General features: G+C 36.2%; 2 protein-coding genes across 2 annotated transcripts; both read right to left on the reverse strand.

The window, feature by feature from the left end:
- Positions 1–432: 432 nt before the first annotated feature.
- LOC310731784 (leukotriene B4 receptor 1-like) lies at positions 433–2,095 on the reverse strand. Its single transcript, XM_083551643.1, has one exon. It carries the CDS (start codon positions 1,804–1,806, stop codon positions 850–852), a length of 957 nt encoding a protein of 318 aa, XP_083407769.1. The 5' UTR covers positions 1,807–2,095; the 3' UTR covers positions 433–849.
- An 11,164-nt stretch (positions 2,096–13,259) lies between these two features.
- On the reverse strand, positions 13,260–15,049 carry LOC310731750 (leukotriene B4 receptor 1-like). The gene has a single exon (XM_083551589.1). The coding sequence runs from the start codon at positions 14,967–14,969 to the stop codon at positions 13,986–13,988; it is 984 nt and encodes a 327-aa protein (XP_083407715.1). The 5' UTR covers positions 14,970–15,049; the 3' UTR covers positions 13,260–13,985.
- Between the last annotated feature and the right edge of the window lie 2,899 nt (positions 15,050–17,948).

The raw sequence follows: 17,948 nt of genomic DNA on the forward strand, positions 1-17,948 counted from the left end.
GTAGGTTCAATAAGTTTGAGGTCGGAGCTCTGTAGTAGGCTATACAAGATCTTCCACTCCAACCCATGTAAACCATATCTTCATATAGCTTGCTGTGTGCACAGGGGGCATTGTCATGCTGGAATCCTGAATACTTTTGCCCATATAATGTAGTTACACTGGACATCAAATGCTTAACATCACTCTAAAGATGATGTGTGTTTCAGAAACACACATCATCTGTGTTCATCATTTTGTTTTTTGGTTTTTTACTAAATACATCTTCTTAAAGTCTAATGCCTAATTTGGCATGTCTATAATTCAGTTAAGTGAAATATGTATTGAAATACTTTAGTTTTCTTCCAAGTTCCATAAAAAATTAAGTCTAGTTTAACTTCCATATTCAAGTAATTAAAGTGATTATTTCCATGAAAACACAAAAATGGCCAAATGTGAAAATGAATCTTTTTTATTAAAAATGAACCCTTCTTTCTTTTTCTCTAATGTATTTAGCGGTTAACAATTTTTTGTAAATGAAGTAGTTTTAAGGAAATGAACAATTAAAAGGAAGTGAAAATCTTCATTTAGTGAAAGCAAGCACATTGCCGATTTCTACAAACAAAGCAATAACTTATAACATCAGTTTAACAATATTAACAACATTAATAAAAATGTAACATTTGTAAAATATGTATAAACAGTATAAACAGCATATAAAGGAACACATACTTAGTCAATCAGCTACTTACATGTTTATCAGGACTATAAACAATTAGGCTGTTATTGTAACTGTAGGCATTAAATTTCCAAGAAGATACAACAGCACTTATTTTTTACAGTAACAGCACAACATCTTTCAAAAGTAATTTGTCACAGTAATCTCTGTGCTGGTTTCCTTTTCTTGAAGATCCCTGATGCAGCTGCATACAAAAAGGGGTTCACACAGCAGTTAAGTATAGATACAGTTTTGCTTAAATCTCCTGTTTCTCCACGAATCAGTTTCAGTTGGGCATAGAGATCTGGAGATGCTGTCTTAGTCAGAGTAGTAGCAATGTCAATCATATTGATGATATGTACCGGTGTCCAGAAAAGAAAGAAAACTGTGACAATACTGATCACAAGCCTTCTCATTCTTGTCTTTTTTTCCTTAATATTTTTACCTCCTTGTAGCTGTGTCTTGCATATCCAGCAGTAAGATGCAGCAATAATGGTAAAAGGCAGAACATATCCAAACAGGACTTCAAGCACAAGAACTGCCACCTTTCCAGAGGTTGATGTTATGGTCCTCTGACACCTTAAAGATCCCCTCTTGAACTGGACATTTTGAATGAAAAGTATGGGCAAAGCAAAAACTGTGGCTAAACCCCAGAGCCCAATTAAGAGAAAGCGTTTACGAGCTTTCTGCAGTCTTTCCAGTGCACCAAGATTAGGAACTTTTGACTTAATTGTGTGGTAGTGATGTGCAGCCATCAAGGTCACAATCAACACACTACCATACATAGCACAGTAAACTAGATACATCAGAATCTTGCATGACCAAACGCCAAAAGTCCATCCGTTCAGCAGAGCAGAAACTCCAAAAGGAGCAAAACTGAGGACCAAAGAATCAGATATAGCCAAGTTCAGCATTAGCTTCAGTGTGAAGCTCAAACGTTTGTTCCACTGACGAACAATGGCAATGATGACTGCAATGTTGCTGGGCAATCCAACCAAGCAGAATATGCCAAGAAATACTGCAGCACCTACCTGTTTGGAACCCATGGTTCCATTTGTGTTAAATAAATCAGATTCAAAACTCTGATTTACACTAAAGTTCAGATGATCCATGATCAAGCAATTGCGAGTTAGTTTCAGAGTGGAGCTTGAAACCACAGTTGTTCCCTTTGAAAGTTGTGCATGTATGCTAAAATCCAGGCTACTATACTGGTGATGTAGGGCTTCTAATCTTGCTTTTTAAACCGGAACTTCCTTACACACCAAAAAAATGTAAATTGTGCATGTATGTAAAAAGAAAAAAAATTATTATTGTTAAAAAAAAAACTATTTAACCAGTAAACATGCTGAAGAAACATAACTTTCTCCTAACAATTGAACTGATATACACCCAAATGTTATTATACTCATATATGATATGTATTTTTTTATATCTGAAATTGACTATTTATGTTATTATTTATTAATCATATTAATCAAAACAAAGTTGGTGACTACACTATACTTTTCTAACACACCACTTATCCATCTCTATCTTTCTTATTTTAAATTAATTCAATGGTTAGAATTATGAAACTCTGCCATTACCAAATGGTGGCTAAAAGCATTTATATTGCATCATAAATGCTTTAACTTCTATTTAAACATTACTACTATATATTTTTATTTGGTTTTCTGGATTTTCAGCTTTTCAAATGTTGAAATAAATTATAAATATATTTCCCTTTGAGATGAATTAAATGATCTACAATATCTATCTTAGTCCTGTTCTGGTAACTTTGTGTTGCAACATTTAGGGAAATCTTTAAAGCTTTTGTAATGAAGTGATTTCAAAGAAATCACATCAAGGAAGTGGCTAAAACCTCTGATGGGTTGCATTTTGCCATTGCCATAGAAAACATGAACTTAATTCATGAAAAATATACTTTGAAAAGCATTAAGGGCATTAAATTAATCTACTTTGCAAACATTAACTAGTTATATTTATCCAGGATAGCCTGTGTTTTTATTTATCTTATTCAATAAACTGGGTGGCAGTGTAATCCAATGTAATCCCACATGCTGGTTAATAATAATAATAATAAAAATTATAATAATAATAATAATAAAAACCGTTTACTTTATCTTCTCAAGGCACAAAATACAATATAAATGAAACTTATATATTTTAGAGTAGTTCATGTGCAGTTTGTATAGCAGTACAGATTTATTGTCCTCTGAAAATAACTCAACATACAGTTATTATTGTCAAAAAAGCTGGCAACAGAAGTGAGTACACCCTAAGTGAACATGTCAAAGTTTTTGTCAAAACTGACATTTTTGGACACTGTCTTTCTTTTGCACAAAGTCTGTCTTTGGACATATGAGCACTATTGTTATCCAGCACTGCAATAATCCTCCTGGGCATGGAATTCACCAGAGCTGCACAGGTTGTTGCTGGGATCCTCGTCCACTCCTCCTTAATGACATCACGGGGGCTGCTGGATGTTAAACACAAGGCGCTACTCCACCTTACGCTTGATGATGCCCCACAGGTGCTCAATACGGTTCAGGTCTGAAGACATACTTGGCCACTCCATCACCTTCAGCTTCCTCATTAAGGCAGTTTTGTGTTTGGGGTCGTTACTATGTTGGAAAACTGCCATCCTGAAGAGTTTCTTAAGGGGGGCATCATGTTCTTCTTCAGAATATCCCTAGTACCAGCAGCACTCATGTACTCACCAGGGAGTCGCCACACATGCTGGGCACCATCTGAGCCTTTATCACATTTATCACAAAGTTTATCACATTCCCATCAGACCACAAGGTTCCAGAAGTTCATGCTCTTAGACAGTTTTCTTTAGCAAACTATTTGTGGGCTTTCTTGTGAGCCAGCTTCAAAAGAAGCTTCCTTCTGGGATGATTGCAGTAGAGATGTGTGGTCCGAGCACTGACAAGTTGACCCTTTGCTTTTGCAACCTCCTAAGCAATACTTCAGCACTCATGCTTCTGTTTTTTTGAAGCAGCTTCTGCACCTGACGCACAGCACGAGGACTCAACTTTAATCAACCTTTGTGAGGCCTGTTCTGAGTGGAACCCAATGTTGAAAAACCTCTGTATGGCCACTGTTCTGTAACTCAGTTTTAGGGTGTTACGGATCTTCTTACAGACTATGCAATTCGTGTGGAGAGCAACGACTCTAATTCTCAAAATTAAAATTGTACTCAAAGCACAAATTTTAACTGCTTTAATACAAGATACACATCTGTATGGTCCTGACAAGCAGACGTTACACAACGTATCACTTAGGGTGTACTCACTTTTCTTGCCAGCTATTTGATAATAATGGATGTATGTTGAGTTATTTTTAGAGGACAGTAAATCTATACTGCTGTACAATCTGCACATTGACTACTTTAGAGCAGTGGTCGCCAACCCCCGGGCCGCAGACCAGCCCCGGTCGGTGGGTCAATTGGTACCGGGCCGCACAGAAAGAACACATAACTTACATTATTTCCATTCTATTTATTATCTGATTATGACGATGTTTTATTTTGGAAAATTACCTTATTTTTCCGCCACATCTGTCTATGACTCACTCTTGATGCATGTCATGATGCCTCGGTCACATGTCTTACCTCCATCCGCTACCTTCTTAAAGGGGCTGCTCCGGCCGCTAACACATAATACAAAGGTTGGGGGCCGCTGCTCTAAAGTATATTCAAGTTTCATTTCTGTAGTATTGTCCCTTGAGAACATATAATAAAATGGATGTATTCACTTTAGTCAGATACAGTATATACCATGTTAAGCTTTGGTTTATAATTATTATTTTCCTTTTCTATATAAGAAGAATTAGAAATGCTTGTGATTTTTCCATTTTATGTTCCATAATTGGAGAATATAAAATTCAGCTAGGTATCTATAATATAGTTCTGGTGTTTTAGCTACATCATCGCTTAGAAAAGCATAAAATTGAACAAACTGTCTTGCTCTCTTTATAGACAAACCTTGGCATTAGAAAAAGTGTCATACTGAGCTCACTTACTTTAAATGTCCCCCTTTTGCTGCAACCTTTGCCACAAATCAGCTTGTGCAATTTCTGTTTCGCTGATTCTACCTCATTCAACTGTAAGTTCCTTTACTGTGAAATTAAAACATCTAGATTCTAGATGCTTTAATTTCGCAGTAAAGGAACTTACAGCTGAATGAGATAGATTTTAGAAACAACAACTGCTCAGCTATGAAGTTGTAAATCATGCAAAACCCACAGAAAGATGATCGGGTTCCATGACCAGGCAGATGCTCACAAGCATAAGGTTGTTATGTAAAATAGGCTAGAATGGTGTAAAGCACACTAACACTGGACTATTGAACAATGAAAAAGTGCTCTCTGGAGTGGTGAATCTTGCTTTACTATCTGAAATGTATAGAGCCAACAGTATAGTTTGGTATGGGAAGGATAATGGTCTTATTTCTTTTGTCATTGTCAGGGTCAATTAAGGTGAAGGGCAATGCTATGATAGATAGATAGATAGATAGATAGATAGATAGATAGATAGATAGATAGATAGATAGATAGATAGATAGATAGATAGATAGATAGATAGATAGATAGATAGATAGATAGATAGATAGATAGATAGATAGATAGATTAAAACTATAACAAGTGAAAATGTAAGAAGTAAAAAGTACATATATTTGAGTAAAATTATAACGAGTAAAAGTAAGTAAGTTGTCTGAAAAATAAATAGTGAAGTAAAGTACTAATACCAGAAAAATCTACTTAAGTACAGTAACAAAGTATTTGTACTTTGTTACTTCCCACCTCTGGAACACATACAAGCACATTAACAATAAATAAACATTTAATGGGATGAGAGGTATTGCACCTTAAAAGAGGTGAAACATTACACATTAAAATTCAGCAGTTAACTCTATTTCTTACTGTGTTATTGATGGTGTTACTTACGGTAGAAATAACTCATACAATTTCACCTTGAGTGATTGGTTCAAAATAGTTAACATATACACATTGAATAATCTAATGACTAAACAATTGTTTCATTAGCTCAGTGGTTTCTATTGACATGAAAGCTTAGACCTTTGCTCTTATCTTAGCTTGTCAGCAGTCACTTTAAAACATGTCTAAAAAACTTTCTTTCAGCTTCTCCAATTAGGGGTCACCACAGTGGATCATCCGTATTCATGATCCGCATGTTCGATTTGGCACATGTTTGGATGCCCTTCCTAACGCAACCCTCCCCATGTATCTGGGCTTGGGACCGGCACTAAGAATGCACTGGCTTGTGCAACCCTAATGGCTGGGGTTGGTTCCCTGACCGGGGATCGAACTCGGGCCGCAGCAGTGAGAGCACCACATCCTAACCACTAGACCACCAGGGAGCCTACTTTAAAAACATGTCTAATAGGACAAAACTTTAGCTAGATAAATATCAAATTTAGTTGACATCTCCAACATAAGACTACTGGTTATGGTTAATATTTACAACTCTGCTAGGCCTAAATGCTACAATTCTATGTAGCGAATGGGAGAGACAAGGGAAAAACCACTGACAAAGATAAAATGAGTATATTTTTGAATAACAGTTTGTTATTATATTTATATTTTATATGTAGCGAATTTAGCTCACAAAGAAAAGGAAATATTTATAAGTAATTATAACGGGTTATAGTTACTCCTAAATATTTAAATAATGTTGAAATTGACGGTAATGGAATTAACGTTACACTTATTTGGTCTGTTCGTCCAGCAAACAGACAGTATAATCTTTATTAATTTTATAAAATAAGTATCTCCCCGGCCAAGAAAGACGCAACCCCCCTTTACTTTATACCGAACAATTAATAGAGCATGTAGTTCAGATCAAATGTTGCAGGAACCTTAAAATGTGAGCGGCACTCAGAGACAATCACTTGTGAAAAATTATGGCGTTTATGGCGTTAAGAACCTTTCTGGTCGAGCGGAGTGAATGAGCTTGCTTTACTAGACTGACTATTAGTTGGGTTCAAGATGTTTTAAAGGTCCTGAAGCCCACCCATCTTTGGGGGAATGGAAAATGCTATGGCCTGCAATTTTGGAGGGAGAAACTCCCTTTATTCATGCGTTTGTGGGCATGGTTTCCAAGTTATATTTACTTTGGAGAACTTAAAGTTTTATCCAAAGTGTATTAGGACAGTATGGTACATTTCATGATCAAATAAAATGCACCATTGTTTGCAAAATAAGGAACAGATAATTTTGGTGATCATTTTAATATTAGACATGGAAAGCAAGGACAGCATTAACACAGAGGTACATTACATACCAGTTAACATTTAACATACTATTAACATGCCAGTACTTATAGGTATAACTTTGTTAAAACAATGTTATATTCAGGTATATAAGATGCACCCTTGTTAGGAAAATGAAGAAAAGATAATTTTATGTCAACTTTGACATCAAGCATTAAAAGAAAGACAGCATTAAAACAGATGTACACTGTAGAATACAAAACCTCCAATAAAAATGTAAGCCGTAGTGCTCACCTTTTGATTTAGATGTAGATGTCAAAGGTTAAAAGGAATGCCTTGGACATGAAATCCAAATGACCCCCACCAGATGTTACACCACCCAAATTCAGTCTTATGCGACAACTTTGAACTACTTTGGTTTAAATGTATTACAGTGCATTAACAAATGTAATTGTATAAGCTTCAAAGTTGGTTTAAAAAAAATTCTACTTGGACATCACAGGAATCTTTGTCGAGAACAAGGCAACATAAGCAAACAGAGAGTTAAGAGCTTTTGAGTTAAGAGCTAACTATTTTACTACAGACTTATTGCTGTGTGTTCACATATAGTTTCTTTTAAATGTGCAGTTAGCTGATCTGGGTTATCAAAATGCGTATTTCTGCACCAAAGGAAACAGGGTGATGGATGTTGCTTTTTTAAAGACCAGCATTTGTGGACTTTGTGGACAATTTTTTTGGCAGAAGGATCAAAATTGACTTTGCTTATTGTGCAAATTTGATAGCTCACATTTTTCTGTGGCATTAAAATCTGGATTACTTAAGCACAACATAGTGCTGATACAGGATGAGATGTCTTTGAACTAGAATGACTGTTGTAAAACTGTATCATCTTAGTAATAATGTCATTGTATTCAGATAAATGTGTCACATGCATTGCTATAGCAGAGTGGGTGAGGGAATCAAACTTCTTAATCAAGGCAGATTTGAAACTGACATCATTTTAAGTTATATCAGGATTGCCACTGAACGTTTTAAAGGCCTCAAATAATCACTCAGAATATGTCACTGGGTGCTCCCCTTTTTGCATGTGAATATTAGCTATTTTATCTCAGTTAACTGATATCAGCCCTTACACTTCAAGCAGTGCCTGTTTCCTCTCTAATTTGCAGTTCTGTCCTTTACTTTCTGAGTTAAGGCTCCAGACAAAGTGTCAGGCAACAAAGAGTAACCATCTGTACATTTGTAAATTTTGCATATCGTTCCAGGTTTTTCAGAAAATCTATGGGATCCTGTTTTACAGGATCAAAATTCCCCATATTCTTAACCACGGTTTCTAGTTAACTGGGGCAAAACCCTCTATAGGGAATAGACCCATTGGCTCCTCTCCCCCTTCATTAGCTCTCAGTCATAGTGGTGTGAAATGTTGCCATGGGAAATCTAACGGTATATTCAGAGCATTCACTACTGAGTGACTGAGACTCTCTCTCCCAACCATCATCACTGTCTTTCTGCACATTTAATATTCCGGAACTTGGTTATAAAATGCAACATCTACCAACCCTGTTACTTGGATTTTCCTAAGTTTTGCCATTCTTTATAAGAAACTTACAGGCAGCCTTAGATTCCTCCAAATCGTTAAACAAGGTTTCAACAGATGATTTGCACATACTTTGTTTTCTGAAATGCTATTTCTTTCTGCATTCTGTCCTTTTCTTCTTTCCATATTGTTTTACTGACTTGGTATTTTTTTGTATAAATGTCTCTGATACTGACTCTAGAATGAAGCTGCTTATTTTCAGCCTCTAGCTCATTAAGGCTCTTCCTGGTTACATTATAGGAGGTAAAAACTCCCTGAAGTGCATTTGCAATTTTTCCTTGTTTGTTCCTATGTATTTTGGTATAACTTTCAAACGTAGAATCATCCCACTCATATGGCTTATCACCAATCATTTCTATACCGTCAAACATTCCTTTGTGAGTCGTGTTTAGCGATGTACCTAATAATCAACTCTTACATTTACAAAATACTAAGTTATAACTACACGTTATGTGGTTACTTTAAGATATCCATTAATCTATTTATTCACCATACCAATGCTCCTAGTGCACAATGAATAAACGCAATATCACACACAAACGGTTTTAAATGTAACACTGTCACAATACATTAGACAAAACCACACTACTTCTGGTTACTGCATTATATCCTAAACCAGTCTACATAACCACAGTACTTTGGGCTTGAAACATGAGTTTAAAACAGTTTCACAGCCTGTTGGACAAAACCACACTACATCACGCTCTTTACACTATCACCAGTTTCACTTACTTTAGAAACTATAATAATCCCACAAGCAAGAAGTTTCAGTTACTTTAAAAACGTCCAACTTCCAATGAGTCGGTATCACTGAGTTCTGCCCACAGAGATGTTTTGGCTTTCTCATCTTTGTTGGCCAGACGTTGCATACTTCTGCGCTGGAAAGCAATAGGATGTCCTTCCATCTCTCGGTGGTTTAAAGATTTTATGTTCTTTCTTAAGTTGGAGAACATAAAATATACGCTGAGGGGTTTTACTGACACTTTTTTTTGCAAGTGGCAACCTGTTATTTCCTATTTTAGGGGACTACAGGTGTTACCTGATTAAAGATCCAAATCGGTCAAAACTGGACTGTATGCATGACCTTTCTTTTGTTTCTTCGGTTGTTTAAACAGGGATGTGGGGTGTGTGCGTGCGCATGTGTGTGTGTGTGTCTGGGGGTTTGTTTGTGTTTTGGGTGGGGGTGTTTGTGATTGTTGATTTTTCAATAAAAAAACGTCCAACTTAAGCGCTTTGCTTCAGTTACTTTAGAAAAAATACTATTGCAATACAATTCTTCCACCACAGTATGTCGGTCTGATTCAGTTCCGTTAGAATCTAACACAGAAGTCAACGTAGTAAAGCCCACATTAACTGCCTTCCAAATGGCGGCTTCTGGGGTTTGTGTGTCTCTTTTAGCACGTTCAAAAAACAGAAATGGTTCGTTCGAGTTTTTCCGGAAATGAATATAATGTTACGAGTGTGTGTTTAATATTTCTTAATATGTCTTCACACTTGCTGGCTGCACTTTAATGGCAGCATTAAAAACAACTTATCATAGTTGATGCGTCTCCTTCAGCTCACCAGCTCATGAATCAGTATAAAGTGAATATGAATTTGGGCACTGGTAAGGACTGTAGACCCTGACTCACTACACATTGGGGTGCTGATGAGGACTAGTTCCAGCGACATGACAACGTCCTCATTGTACAACACTACAACTGTTATTTATGAACAAAAACAAATTCATATCTTCTATGGAGACAGTCCATAAAATGGCAGACTGTCTAATCAGTGCCCTGACTACTGAACTAGGGAGATGATTGTGTTTGTAATTTAAAATTCCCTGACCCTCTTGTGCCTTAGGGAAACAAAGAGCTTATTTTGGATATCTGCATTTAGTTCTGTTAAAACACTACATTTGATCAACATCAAAATAGGCTCTTGTCCTCTTTTCTATTTTGATTTCTGTCTGCTCTCTTAGCTATAAAGACTTTTATATTATGCACAGAGTTGTCTGGGTCTAAATAACAAGTTGCTGTGTATCTGTTTATAGCTATTAATATTACATTTTATTTTGCATATTAGATTTGAAACATGCTGCTGATCAAAGTTAGATATCAGGACTCATTGACAGGAAATTTATCAAACTTCAGGATGGATTCACTTTTGCAGATCTTATTAGTGGAGGTGTTTTTTTTTTTATTTAATTAATTTTACTTAAGTTTATATAGTTGCTGCTTTTACATATGTAAAATGCTGTCCACGTTAAGTCTACAATAAGTTTGGACTACCACCTGGAACAAATCTATGCATTTATGAGGACACTGAAACTGATGTAGAGGAGGACATTTTACAGGATGTGCTCAAGGCAAGACCTGATATGCTGTTTACAGGACAGAATGAAGGTAGTTTCACATTGCTTTCCTGTTGTGTAACAAACAACAGGACACTGCTGAGACAAGCAGCTGAGGCAAATGAGGTTACTTGTTCTTTTAAATTAGTATCATTTTAATTGCATCTAATGCATATAAGAGTAGGGACCCACCAAACTGATGCCAAAGAACGAGTGTTAATTTAAGCCGACTGTCAAAAAAAGCTGCATTGAAAGTGTTCAAATGTTCAAATGTTCTGCACCTGTGAATAAACGATACCATTTTGAATATCATTTATTCTGATTATTTGTTCCACTTATCCACTCATGTTATTATAAAAATATTTGAGTATTGCAATGCTTACCAAAGATTATGTAAAATTAGAACACAAAAACAGCCTGTTGCATGATAGCCAACATTGCATGATAACCAACTTTTGGCTTGGTGTGTTTCAGGCTTAATATACTGTATATTTTTTAATTAGTAAGATTTAGATATATGTGTAATTTTTTTTTTTAAGATGGTCCATTGTGCCCTAAATCATAAAGGTGGGGGAGATGCTTTCACTTTCAATTAAAATGAGACGAGTCCTAGTCAAATCAAAATTCACATTCACATTTTTTGTCATATACACATTCATGCAGAGTATGACATATAGTGCAATGCTTTTTACGACTGTCCAACTTGAATATGAAAGAGTTACTATATATATATATAATAGAAACTCTCCCTAACTAATGCTTGCTCCTGTAAATCATTTTTATTTTTATTTAATTGTTCTTGTTGCTTATGTGCAATAGACCAGTTAATAATTTTACTCTTCCGCAACCCACGCACACACAAGTTTATTATTGCATCAGATCCGCATTTTCTGACCTTTTTTGTTGGTGCAAGCAAATTTTGTTGAGGTCGCACTAATGTGACCACGTTATTGCCAAATAAGCACTGCCATTTCTGTTGCATATGAGAAACATCAAATGGCAATCGAAACGAAAGTGAACAGCGTTACTCATTTTGACTACGCAGTGTAAACAGTTTATCAGCTTAGACAGCGCAGTGCCAGCACAAGCTCTAAGGCTAAACTTGATTAAGTGACACTGTTACTACCAATAATCTTGTATCAACAGTAGTTACAAAACGGGGCTAATGGATCTGTTGAGAAAGCGTTTTAATTCACCAAAGGATGCTCATTAGAAGCATCTAAATTCAATAATTATAGAATTATTGTCTGATCAAACAGCATTGCCAACTGTAGAAGTTAGTGGTGCCAGTGTCACTGGTCTCAAAATTTAGTCAGAAAAATCCACTCCCCCATCAAATCTTGGCTTGCTTCTTGTCCCAGCAGGAGTGTAGGCCCCTTTATTAAAGCTGTTTAGATTTTCACTGTGAATAATAAACATTATAATGTTCCATATGCCAAACAGAGAGACAGTAAACTTTGTTCTGGTAAGATGTTACGTTTACAAAAGCAGATTTATGTAGATTATAGTGACGCCAATAAGGAGAAGAGAGACAACAGGCTCATACAGAGATCCACCAAGCAGAGAGGTTTGACAAACGGTTACTGAGTCCGGACAGGGTTAGTGTTAGAGTTCAAATATTTGTTTATTAGACATTTCGAGCTTTCTATTAATATATTTATTATGCCTGTCAGGCAAGTATTCACTGAGATTTAGGTTGTTTTATTTATGTGTCTGAAGAGAAATGACAGTGACGGCAGAAAGCGCACCCTGTATGATTGATTTTTTTTACAAAAGCATAGCATTATGTTGTTATTATGAGTGTGTATAAACAAAAAATAGATCCTTTACAGATTCGAATGATGTATTGCTCTTACGATCAAAAAAGACAGAGTAATTTAAGTTCTTTTTTGGTGTTATGAAGTAAAAGATTCATAAAATGTGCCGTACGTTAATAAAATTAATGCCGTTAAAATGAATTTATGTAACACAAGGAAATGAGTAAAGGAACATCTTTTGGTTAGAGATTGCTTCCTTGATGGCATGCTACCTATACCAGACTGATTAAATTAAGACAATGATTAAGATTGATCCAACTGAAATTCTACATCAAACTACATAACTATAAATAAATGTATTTAATTGGGGTGGAATCTGGGTTGAGGCAGTCTGTAAATTATTACAGGATATCGAATAAATGTATAGTGCCAACAGTAAAGTTTGGTATAAGAAGGATAATAGTCTTGTTTTTTTCAGGGTTTGGGTTAATTAATACTACTGAGGGGTAATGCTTTCTGCTACAGCATACATGTTCATGTTAGAAATGTGTATGCTTCCACTTTTTTCGGCAACAGTTCCAGCATGACTGTGCTCCTGTACATAAAACAAAATGTCCACAAAGTTATTTGTAGAATGTGTGAAGAAAAACTGGTGAAGACAAGCAGAATTTTAATTAACTGAGCAAGTGCTCTCTTAATTTTCACACTTGAGTTTTACTTTTCAGTTATTATACACAGCAAACATTTTTTTTTGTAAATGAAGCAGGTTATTTTAAAGAAGTGAAACGTTCTAAGGAAAGATTGTTCTCCTGTAGCAAATCCAGTATATTTTTTTATTCCTGTAGTATGTTCAAGCTTAATTCACAAGGTGCTTTACAACGCAATACAGTATAACAACATTTTAGCAATAATATTGATGATAATTAAACATAAATAAAATAGAAATGTATAAACAGCAGATATATGAAGATGACAATTCATTCAATTTATACAATATCGGACTAGGAGGTGTCACCAAATGCATTAGAACAAAGCAAAAGTATACAACACAACTGTTTACAAAGAATTAAGAGTTACTACGCTAATAATATTATTAAACTTATACATCATGTTTTAACATATTCAGTATTTTACTACATGAAAAATCTAGGCTCACTAACATGATGGATAGCAGAATAACAATTAAAAAGATACAGTACATTATAAACAATAAGACTGTAAAGTTACTTTATGAAGCCATAACTAGGAAAGGTCAATGTACTAAATAATGCATTAAATTCGAAACAATATTACTGCATTTATCAGTTTTAACACAATTTGGTATAATAGTAAAAGAAGATTATTGTGAGAAACATTTATCTGTACTCAATTTGTCACAGTAATCTCTGTGCTGGTTTCCTTTTCTTGGTGGCGACTCTTTTTCTTGAAGATCCCTGATGCAGCTGCATACAAAAAGGGGTTCACACAGCAGTTAAGTATAGATACAGTTTTGCTCAAATCTCCTGTTGCTCTACGAATCAGTTTCAGTTGGGCATAGAGATCTGGAGATGCTGTCTTAGTCAGAGTAGTAGCAATGTCAATCATATTGATGATATGTACCGGTGTCCAGAAAAGAAAGAAAACTGTGACAATACTGATCACAAGCCTTCTCATTCTTGTCTTCTTTTTCTTAATATTTTTACCTCCTTGTAGCTGTGTCTTGCATATCCAGCAGTAAGATGCAGCAATAATGGTAAAAGGCAGAACATATCCAAACAGGACTTCGAGCACAAGAACTGCCACCTTTCCAGAGGTTGATGTTATGGTCCTCTGACACCTTAAAGATCCCCTCTTGAACTGGACATTTTGAATGAAAAGTATGGGCAAAGCAAAAACTGTGGCTAAACCCCAGAGCCCAATTAAGAGAAAGCGTCTACGAGCTTTCTGCAGTCTTTCCAGTGCACCAAGATTAGGAACTTTTGACTTAATTGTGTGGTAGTGATGTGCAGCCATCAAGGTCACAATCAACACACTACCATACATAGCACAGTAAACTAGATACATCAGAATCTTGCATGACCAAACGCCAAAAGTCCATCCGTTCAGCAGAGCAGAAACTCCAAAAGGAGCAAAACTGAGGACCAAAGAATCAGATATAGCCAAGTTCAGCATTAGCTTCAGTGTGAAGCTCAAACGTTTGTTCCACTGACGAACAATGGCAATGATGACTGCAATGTTGCTGGGCAATCCAACCAAGCAGAATATGCCAAGAAATACTGCAGCACCTACCTGTTTGGAACCCATGGTTCCATTTGTGTTAAATAAATCAGATTCAAAACTCTGATTTACACTAAAGTTCAGATGATCCATGATCAAGCAATTGCGAGTTAGTTTCAGAGTGGAGCTTGAAACCACAGTTGTTCCCTTTGAAAGTTGTGCAGTAAGCTAAAACCCAGGCAACTGCGCTGATTGTGTAAAGCTTACTCAAAGCTTTCTTTCTAAACCGAAACTTCCTTACACACAAAAAAAATGGACCAGAAAAAACACCTTTCTTGAGAAAATAAAACCAAAATATTATTATACTTATATAACAAATTAAAGTTAACTAGTTTATGTTAATATATATTCATCCAATGTTTGAAAACAATTTTTTGACTGCTTTATACATTTCTAACACACATTACAATCATCTTTTTAAGTTGTTGATGAGTGTTAAATCTTGTTCTGGTTACTTTGTGTTGCAAAGTTCAGGGGAATCTACAAAGATGTTGTAATGAGCTGATCTAACAAATTATAAGGAGGTGACTTTCTATACTAATACAAATGCATTAATATCCCAGTATGTGTTCATAATCTTAGAAAAAGCCAAAGTACTTTAAAATATATTTTACCAGTGATACCCAGGACATTGTAAGGCATAATGCAAAACCCTTCAAAAATATATTAGAATAGAAATTAGACAAAATAGGGAGAAAAAAACATTAACTGCAGTAAGGATGGCTCGATACCATAATTTTGGTTTCGGTACAATACCTGAATGTAATACCTCAGTAGCGATACTAAATCGATACCATAAGTGACAAATAACCAGCTTTAAAAGATAAGTGAATTTAAAACAATTTTAATATATATATATATATATATATATATATATATATATATATATATATATATATATATATATATATATATATATATATATCAAGTCAAGTCAAGAAGTCAAGAAGCTTTTATTGTCCTTTCAACCATATATAGCTGATGCAGTACACAGTGAAATGAAACAACGTTCCTCCTGGACCCAGGTGCTACATAGAACAACATAAAACAAACAGTACAGAACAGAAAGACACAGGGCCGAGAACTAAGATCCTCGCCACATAAAGTGCATGTGTGCAGCTGGTGCAAACAGTGCAAAAGACAACACAAGACAGTGCAAGACAACACAGGACAGTGCAGGACAATACACAATACACAAAATATAAAAATAAAAATGGAAATAGCTCCGCCAGTAAAACCTGTCGTAACAGAATAAGGTGCAGTGTAAACAGAAAGATGTAAACAGAATTTGTGCAATTCAGCAGTAGCAGCAATCAAGAATAAGGTTAACAGTAACCAAAGGATTTGGACAGAATATTGTGCAAAATAACAAGTCCCGGAATCAGCAACAGACGGCATGTAAACATTTTGCGATAGTGAAAAGTGTGATTGGTATTGAAACCTGGGTGAGCGAAGTGTATGATGGGTGTTGAGTCCGGTTTGTGCGGATCAGTCACCGTTTCCCTGATGGTAGGAGTGCGAAAAGTGTGTGTGACGGGTGTGTGTGGTCATCCACAATGTGCTTTGCGGATGCAGCTTGTAGTGTAGATGTCCATGATAGAGGGGAGAGAGATTCCGATGATCTTCTCAGCTGTCCTCACTATCCTCTGTAGGGTCTTGCGATCCGAGACGGTGCAGTTCCCAAACCAGGCAGTGATGCAGCTGCTCAAGATGCTCTCGATGGTCCCTCTGTAGAACATTGTCAGGATGGGGGGAGGGAGATGAGCTTTCCTCAGCCTTCTCAGGAAGTAGAGACGCTGCTGGGCTTTCTTGGTGATGGAGCTGGTGTTAAGTGACCAGGTGAGCTTGTCCGCCAGATGAGCACCAAGGAATTTGGTGCTCTTGACGATCTCCACTGAGGATCCAGCGATGATCAGTGAAGAATGGTCACTCTGTGTTCTCCTGAAGTCAACAACCATCTCTTTAGTTTTGTCGACGTTTAGAGACAGGTTGTTGGCTGTTAACCGTTGCACCTCCTCTCTGTATGCTGACTCGTCGTTCTTGCTGATTAGACCCACCACGGTCGTGTCATCGGCAAACTTGATGATGTGATTTGAGCTGTGCATTGGTGCACAGTCATGAATATCACAGTATTAAATATCTTTGTATTAAAAAACCTACAGGGAACGCTACAGGGAACAAAATAAATAAATAAATAAAATTAATTAATTAATAATAATAATAATAATAATAATAATAATAATAATTATAATTATATATAGTTTATATACAGTTATATATTATTATATATACCGTATATACAGTTTTTTTACGGTTTCGCAGCAATTTGGGAAGCACTGCCACCTGCAGGTTAGTTTTGCACGAAGTACCGAATTCAGCAAAATTATGATATCGTACGGTTTCAAATTTAATATACCGGTATTTTTTCCAGTTCCACGCATCCCTAAACTAAACTAATATTTACAATTACGTATATTTTTCTTTTTTTCCTTTTTCTTCTTTTGGCTTCTCCCATTAGGGGTCGCCACAGCGGATCATCCGTCTCCATATCCCCCCTCGTCCTCTACATCTGCCTCTTTCAAACAAACTACCTGCATGTCTTCCCTCACCACATCCATGAACCTCCTCCTTGGCCTTCCTCTTTTCCTCCTTACTGGCGGCTCCATTCTCAGCATTCTTCTACGATATAACCCATGTCCCTCCTCTGCACATGTCCAAACCATCTCAATCTTGCCATCTTCACCCTGTCTCCAAAACTAGATGGGCTGTCCCCCTAATAAACTCCTATCTGATCCTGTCCATTGTCATCACTCCCAACGAAAACCTCAACATCTTCAGCTCTGCTACCTCCAGCTTCACCTCCTGTCTTTTACTCAATGCCACTGTCTCTAAATCAGTGGTCCCCAACCTTTTCTGCACCACAGACAGGTTTAATGTTGGACAATATTTTTACAGACCGGTTTAATATTGGACAATATTTTTACGGACCGGTTTAATATCGGACAATATTTTCACGGACCGGCCTTGAAGGTGTGGCGGATAAATGCAACAAAATAAAATGATACGACCGGC

Source organism: Silurus aristotelis (assembly GCF_946808225.1).
Source record: "Silurus aristotelis genome assembly, chromosome: 10".
NCBI classification, from domain to species: Eukaryota; Metazoa; Chordata; class Actinopteri; order Siluriformes; family Siluridae; genus Silurus; species Silurus aristotelis.